The sequence below is a fragment of the Macadamia integrifolia genome, chromosome 4 (genome assembly GCF_013358625.1).
Source record: "Macadamia integrifolia cultivar HAES 741 chromosome 4, SCU_Mint_v3, whole genome shotgun sequence".
In the NCBI taxonomy this organism is placed as follows: Eukaryota; Viridiplantae; Streptophyta; class Magnoliopsida; order Proteales; family Proteaceae; genus Macadamia; species Macadamia integrifolia.
Window position 1 is genome coordinate 2,043,155 of NC_056560.1, and position 7,017 is coordinate 2,050,171.

Here is a 7,017-nt window from a genome sequence, read left to right on the forward strand (position 1 = left end):
ACCTTGCACACAAATTTAGATATTAATGGGATTCTCCTCCGCGAGCTCCTCATCCTAAGAAGGCCTCATTCAAATTGAGCCCATGGATTTGATCCAGACTCACCTAGCAACTTGGGCTGGGCCGCTGGGGAATATATATATATAAGAAAAACTAATTGATTAATCACTTTTGGGATTCCCTATAAAATTACCCAACCTATGTTTCAATTAACAAATTTACACAATCATGTTTGGGTTTACCAAACTACCCAAAACAGTGCTCTCCCTCACCATATACGGTTCTTTTGTCATTTTTTCCCCTCATCTTCTTCTTCCTCCCCCTCTCCCAATGACCACCTGAGCATCTCTGCCCTATCCTTGACTCCCTCAGCTCGTCCTCCACCGCCATCCATGGCACACCTTTGTAGCCTCCGCCCTGAGCATTGACATGCCGTCGGTTTTCCTTCAAAAAGGAAAAAAAAAAAAAAAATCAAATGTATAAACCCCAAATTTGTTAGTCACATTAGGTTCCATGTCTCGTAGTTGGCTGTTCAAGTGAACACAATTGCACTGTGGACGGAGAGAAGAGAGCTCCAGAACTGTGGCTCTTTCTGAAATCAAGATCAAAAGCAAGGGGCTGAGATCATGAATTTGATTCGATTACTCAAAACTTGTCAAACCCAAGTCTCCCTACGAGTGATTTACATCAATTTAATTAAAAGTGATCAATTCAAAGTCGACCTTCTAGTAAGTGTGGACTCAAGGCACCACAACACCTCATCAACTGTGTTAGACAATGTTGTTACTCTATTTTAGAAGAATGAGTTTGCACATTGGTTGGGAGGATCACAAATAACAAGAAGAGAATAATTTATATTGCTACAAGAACAATTAGCCTGGCACAATGTTGTACTTTCCAAAAGATGAAAAAAAAGTGAAATACAATACAACAAATTTTTTTGTACCATCATTTTAGCTCCTAAAGGACAAAGAAGATCGTCTGTAATTTTTATATTACACAAAGAAGGATAAATTCGATATGGTTACAGACTCAGAATAACCAACTATGATTATACATAATACTATATACAATTTCCCTTAGGTGAAGGGTTATCCTCCTTGCTAAGAGCTTTTTCAAGGAACCATGAAGAACTATGAAGTCCTGTGTCATCTTCAAGCATTTTCTTTCTCTACAATGTAACCTGTATCAACTGAGGCATCAACTTTAGTAGAAATGAGAGTTCACTCTGTGAGAACTTGGGCCTTATTGCCGTTTGGATCTGCCCATCCCCTTCAGAGAGGCCATCTTCCTCACTAACTGGCTTGATATAAACGGACACTCTTTCTGGAATCTCTTGAACTATATCCACGATCACCCCATCCACGCCCATTAGATGTTGCATGTAAATTGCCTCTGGCACAATACTAAAAAATAAATAAATAAATAAAAAATAAATAAATTAGCTGTTAGCGCAATGCATGAAATGAACCTCTTTGTATCAAAATCAATAGAGCCCGGCTTTTAGAGTTCTCCACAAAGAGCAATGATTTCATATTAGATGTGAATACTTATAAGGACTTGGACACCATTTTCTTCATGATGAATAGCTTTTAATGATGACCTCTACCCAAGTCCATATAGGTGGGGTATTAGAGTTGGGGAATGGCAACTCTAGTGTAGGGAAAAATTCTCTTGATAAAGATCTTAGTGCCATGTGTACTCCTGTATAAAGGCTTCTAAGGACTTGGGCACCTTCTTCTTTATAGTTATTTTTAATTGCAAGGTCTACCAAAGTTCCTGTAGATGGTATCAAAGATGGGGAGTAGACTCTGTTGTGTATGGAGAAAATCCCACATGAAGGTGAGGGCGTACAAATTCTTATAAACTTTCGCTTTGGGTTATTCACATCGGATGAAAGATTATTGCTTTCGTGTGAAACCCCAACACTCTCTCTCTCTTCCAATTTTCGTTCCCCTCACTACCAATTTTCTATTATTTTTCTTTTGCTTGGCACCAAAATAGACACAGAATTTTTAGAGAGCTTACTTCAATTGGCCATAGGTTAGTAGTGAAAGATTTGCTTCTCTGATCTTGTTTATGGCGCCTGGATTTTTGAAGACGGCTTTAACTTCTGACACAATCCCTTGCAAGCCACATACTAAGCAAAGCTTTACAGCCTCGTCCAAGGAATTCCTTCTCACATCCTTGTAAGTTACAGATCCTCCATTTGTAAGGAAGAACACCTGGTTTTGTATTACCAATGACCATTATAACTCAATCTCTCTGTTTTAATTACAATATATAGAATTCCTAATTTCCATTCTCTCACATAAATGAAAGGCAGTTCGATCTTACTGGATAGATGCTCTGCAACATACTGGTTAACCGTGCCGCATCTGGCTGAAAGGTTGAAAAGACAATGGGTCTCTCCTTGGCGTGTTCAAAGACCACCTAAAAACCCAATTGAGAGCAAATAAGATAAAATAAAGGGAACCCAGTGATCAATTATATTCAAAAGGGCAAAAAAGTAAGTGATTAATTGATCTAAGAAAAGTCCAGTGGGTTAGAATAGAATACCTTTAAGATTGCTTGAAGGGTATGGATGAGTACTTCATCTGGATAGACTATTAAGTCATCAAACTTAAGCTCGATATTGAAACCAATAGAAGGGTTTACCTTCTGAAATGCCTCTTGCAGTGTACATGAGGGGTCATCTTCTTCAACTTTCCAGTTGTAAATTTTCCCATCATAACCCTTTCTTAACAAAGGTTTCCCATCCTGAATGTGCAATAATATAAGAATTAGAGGCCAATGTATGTTCATCGGATTCGTTTGAAGAAAACCCAGTAAGGAGAATAAAAGAAACGACACAAAATCAATTACATTTCCAGGCTCTCTTTGGGGTCCATAAGAAAGGAATTCGGCCAAACTTAGCTCTGTGATTCTTCTCTCGGATATCTCACCCTGAAAATCAAATGGCAAAATGAATTAAATCAAAGAAGAAAATGCAAGTAAGAGAATACAACATAGGAAAAGTGGTTTAGTGTACATCAATCAACTTACATTTTCTAATGTGAGGATTTTGTCGTCGTGGAAAATGACCGGGCAGTCATCTTTTGTCACCTACAAAATATTACATTTTTGTTTAAAAGCCTCAAATAAGGTTCTTTGCTCCACTCAATAAAATTTTTTTTTTTTGGGAAGAAGAATCTCACTTCCCATACTTTTATTTTAGGATCAAGTTTTCCTAAACCCAGGATGAATAGATTGGGCATCGGGATGTACATTAATAGGGGTGGGGGAGATTAAGTGGGGGGAGTGATGGGGTCACATTTGGTTACATCCCATCATTAACCAATTGGTTTAGGAAAACTTTTTCCTTTATTTTATAGGACTTTTCATCTCAAAATTCTAATACCAATAGGGTAGGATTGGGTCTGGATTCCTTAAAACCCTAACCTAACCCTGGGTTATTTCAAAGAGGTTGTATTTGGACGAAGGCTACACGTGACTAGGCAATGTTCCTTTCCCCTACATCTTTATATAAACATGACTAGGGTTGGCCGGCACACCTAGGCCTTGGCTTAGCAGTTTGCAATGCTCAATGAAGTACTTGCCTTAGGGTTGGTCACTTGATCAACTCCTCTCAAATACATCGGTGCTTGGTTTACACCAATTTCCTTCATTTTCAAGAAATGTGGCCTTAGGTCATTATTGACACCTTCATGGGCCTATTCTTGACCCCTATGTGGGTCTACTATGTAATGGTCACTAGGCCGTTGAAAATTAAACAGAAAAAAAAAAAAAACCGGAAGAAGAAGAAGAAGATTGGAGTTGGGCTTCAGACGAGGCCTCAGTTTTATCCTTAGCCCAGTCAACCTTGGGCTTAAAAATCTCAACCTTCCCTAACCCACAGGCTGAAAGTCCAATCCAGATCTTGTAATGCTATGGTTGGGTCGTCGGGCTGGCTCCCCTAATTTCTATAGACCCACTATAATTGCCATGGGTTGCTAGGTCCATGCCTAGATTTAATAGACATGTTGTCTAAATGCCAAATCATCATTGTCCATGGAGAAAATAAAGGCGTGAGGAACAAAATTCCTATACGGTAGATGTGGATGTTTTTCGGTAAAGAATTAGATGTGGAATCCAGAAGATGGTCAACAATATGGACGACTCAGATTGAAAGTTTGGCAATAATCAGAACACCTGGAAGAAAGCGAAAGAGGATAAAAAGAGTCGTCACTATCTTCAGAAACCACGGCGGTTCAGTTCAACTTAGCGGCGAGACTCGCCAAAGGCCAAACCACGTGGTGAGAAGTAGTGTTTCGTTACAGACACAGAGATATTATAAGGCGGAATCGAGGAAATTGAATAAAGAATATTTCTGAATTTGAAAAGGAGAAACAGAGATGGATCGATCGAGGCGAGGCCCAAAAAGAAATCTGACCTGAACGTCGAATTCAACGAAATCTACTCCGAAATTTCCTGCAGTATTGAAGGATAGAATTGAGTTCTCTTTAATGGCTTTCAACCTCCGGTCAGGCAATTGCAAGATGTTCATACCACTCCCTCTGTGCCCTATTACCATAAACTTTGGCCATTTCAACGAAGCTCGTGCTCCATCATTACCTGCAAATAGTTTACCCAAATTAACAAAAAATAAATAAATGTTAGATGAACTAGCTATGACGCTTGTGAACTAACCTTTAGAGAAGCGAGCGGAATTAAGCGCAGTGGTGGCATTTTCCGGCAACTGATAGAGACAGGGCACGTCGGAGACATTAACTGCTTTAAGAAGAGCCATTACAAAAATAGGAGAAGATCTAGAGAGTGAAAGATTTGTTTGATTGAGCTCTGAAGGTAGAGAGGAGTAATATTTAAGGAGGCATTCATTAGGGAATTAACGGAAGGGAAACGGTGTTATTGGTGGAATAATATTCTGATCATTGGATTATGCCACGGGATATTCCAATTTTTTATAATTAATTGATGTTAGACCCGTCACTGTCTATGGTGAAAGCTGTTTTTGTGGAGTTACCATACCCATGGGAAGAAGAAGAGGAAGAAAGACGACGGGAAGAGGAAATTAGAATGGGAAGCAGATTGTGCGTTGGGTTGACTTGACCCTTGGGATAGCCGTCACGATTTTCCGTCATTGTTCTCTCCCTCAACGTCCGTTATATCTGGTCGTTTGGGCGTACGCGGGTACGCGACCTCATGCCTCCTGCTGCTCCTGTCTGGTCCCTATATATATATATATATATATATTATGTTATGTTAGATATGTTTTTTGGTAATACTCTAGAATCTAATCTAGATATATGTTACACGTCATCCATTACCGAGCACGCCTGGAATTTAGCGGTGAAGCCTAATCGTTCTCCTGAGTCCTGAGTCACTCATGACGACAAGATATGTTACCACTTACTACTTATTATGAGAAGGCGAGAACTGAGAGGTTTCCTACGCTGACATCGTAGAATTTTTTGCCTATCGCTTATATAGTCATGGAAGACAGAGAGTGTCATTGTGAGAAATGGTTTGGAGTTTGGATGTCTGTTAGTTAAAATGGGAACGGCAAAAAAACATTGTTTGGTACGGGCATGTTTTAAACGGATCAAAACGTGAACGGGACGGTCAAAAATACGATCAAATACGGTAAAAACTGGAAAAAATAAAAAACGGATAATACGTGTTTTAAACGTTTATATTTAAATAATACGGTGTCAAAAAAAGACAACATATAGACATAAATTGGCATAATAATTCTCTAAATACCTAGATAACAATCAAAACAAATATAAATAATATTCATTTGAAGTTTTAAACGCGTTTTAAACACGTATCCATTTTTAATATCCGTTTTTTTTACTATAAAAAAAACGGATACGCATTTAAAATGCGTTTAAAACTTCAAATAGTCCCGTTCCCATTTTTTACCGACTTTCTGTGAAAAATTCGGCAAACGGCGTTTAAAACGGAAAAAAAACAAGACGGCGTTTTAAACACGTTTTAAACGCGAATAAACTAACAAAGGTTTGGATCCTCTGTAAATATGTTCACCTGAAAATATTTGTCTCATTTCTTACCATTAAAAGGGTGAAGAGAGGTATATATACATCCAGATAAACATAAAATTAATCCAAATTTGAGATATGATAAAATATAATAAGTATTTACACAGTGGCATTATGGGCTTCTTTTCCACTATATCCTTTATTGTCTTTCATGACCGCACTCTTGGCCACCTTTCCTTCCCAACCCATCATCATCAAATCCGAATAAAATTCAATTCGAGTTTTAAAATGGTTGAGAACAATAGGTAAATAATTAATTAAATAATAAAACAGCTAGAGAGATGGTATAATAATGCTTTTAGCTTAAAATATATTATCATGGATCAAATATTTAGTAGAGAGAGAGAGATGGTATAATAATGCTTTTAGCTTAAAAATATGTTATCATGGATCAAATATAGAGTGGACGACTCGTCCATAATAACTAATTCAAATGCTTAGAAGGATATGAAGTATGACCGTGTAAGGCACTCCCAACAAATTCAATTATCTAAATTTAGACTTTTTTTTTTCCTGATAAGGTAAATTTAAACTTTAGTTAATGTCTGAATTGTGCTATATTTTTTACTATCTAATTGTTTTTTTTATTTAATTATTTACATTACTATACCCTATAAAATAAATGTGGGATCCACAACGTTGTGCTCACTGCTCACCCACCTATGGAAATCCTCTATTTTGATAAACTGATGCATGTATGATGTACCTCACATTCTCATACCAGTAAAGAAAATAATTGGATGCTGCCTGTCTCACTTAAACCATCCGATGGAAATCCATGAATATGAACCAGTGAACCACTATGTGTTTTCTTTTCTTTCCGTGCAAACAAACACAGCCAAGTTCGCAATTGCATGGGTTTGCTTTTATTCGGAATCCTGGGTTTTTGTCCGTTGCTTTACTTCTCTGTTATTTTATAAATGGGAATCTAAACCAGGTGTAGAATGGAACATCCAT

General features: G+C 37.7%; 1 protein-coding gene across 2 annotated transcripts; it reads right to left on the bottom strand.

Moving 5' to 3' along the window:
- Nucleotides 1-832: 832 nt before the first annotated feature.
- Nucleotides 833-4,886, bottom strand: LOC122077269 (glycerophosphodiester phosphodiesterase GDPD1, chloroplastic-like). Of its 2 annotated transcripts, none has more exons than XM_042643157.1 (8): nucleotides 4,688-4,884; nucleotides 4,431-4,612; nucleotides 3,044-3,103; nucleotides 2,864-2,944; nucleotides 2,558-2,758; nucleotides 2,336-2,431; nucleotides 2,027-2,223; nucleotides 833-1,404 (listed from the first exon to the last, which is right to left on the bottom strand). In XM_042643157.1, exons 1-8 carry the CDS (start codon nucleotides 4,785-4,787, stop codon nucleotides 1,170-1,172), a joined length of 1,152 nt encoding a protein of 383 aa, XP_042499091.1. In that variant the 5' UTR covers nucleotides 4,788-4,884; the 3' UTR covers nucleotides 833-1,169. The 2 variants fall into 2 exon arrangements, with proteins under 2 accessions (XP_042499091.1, XP_042499092.1); XM_042643158.1 differs by having other exon boundaries at nucleotides 1,156-1,393; nucleotides 4,688-4,886.
- Nucleotides 4,887-7,017: the final 2,131 nt, after the last annotated feature.

Coding starts and splice junctions, on each gene's coding strand:
- LOC122077269 (XM_042643157.1), bottom strand. CDS start 4,787: ATGGCTCTTCTTAAAGCAGTTAATGTCTCCGACGTGCCCTGTCTCTAT. Junction 4,613..4,687: donor TTCCGCTCGCTTCTCTAAAG/GTTAGTTCACAA, acceptor AACTATTTGCAG/GTAATGATGGAGCACGAGCT. Junction 1,405..2,026: donor CTAACCTATGGCCAATTGAA/GTAAGCTCTCTA, acceptor TTTATTTTTTAG/TATTGTGCCAGAGGCAATTT.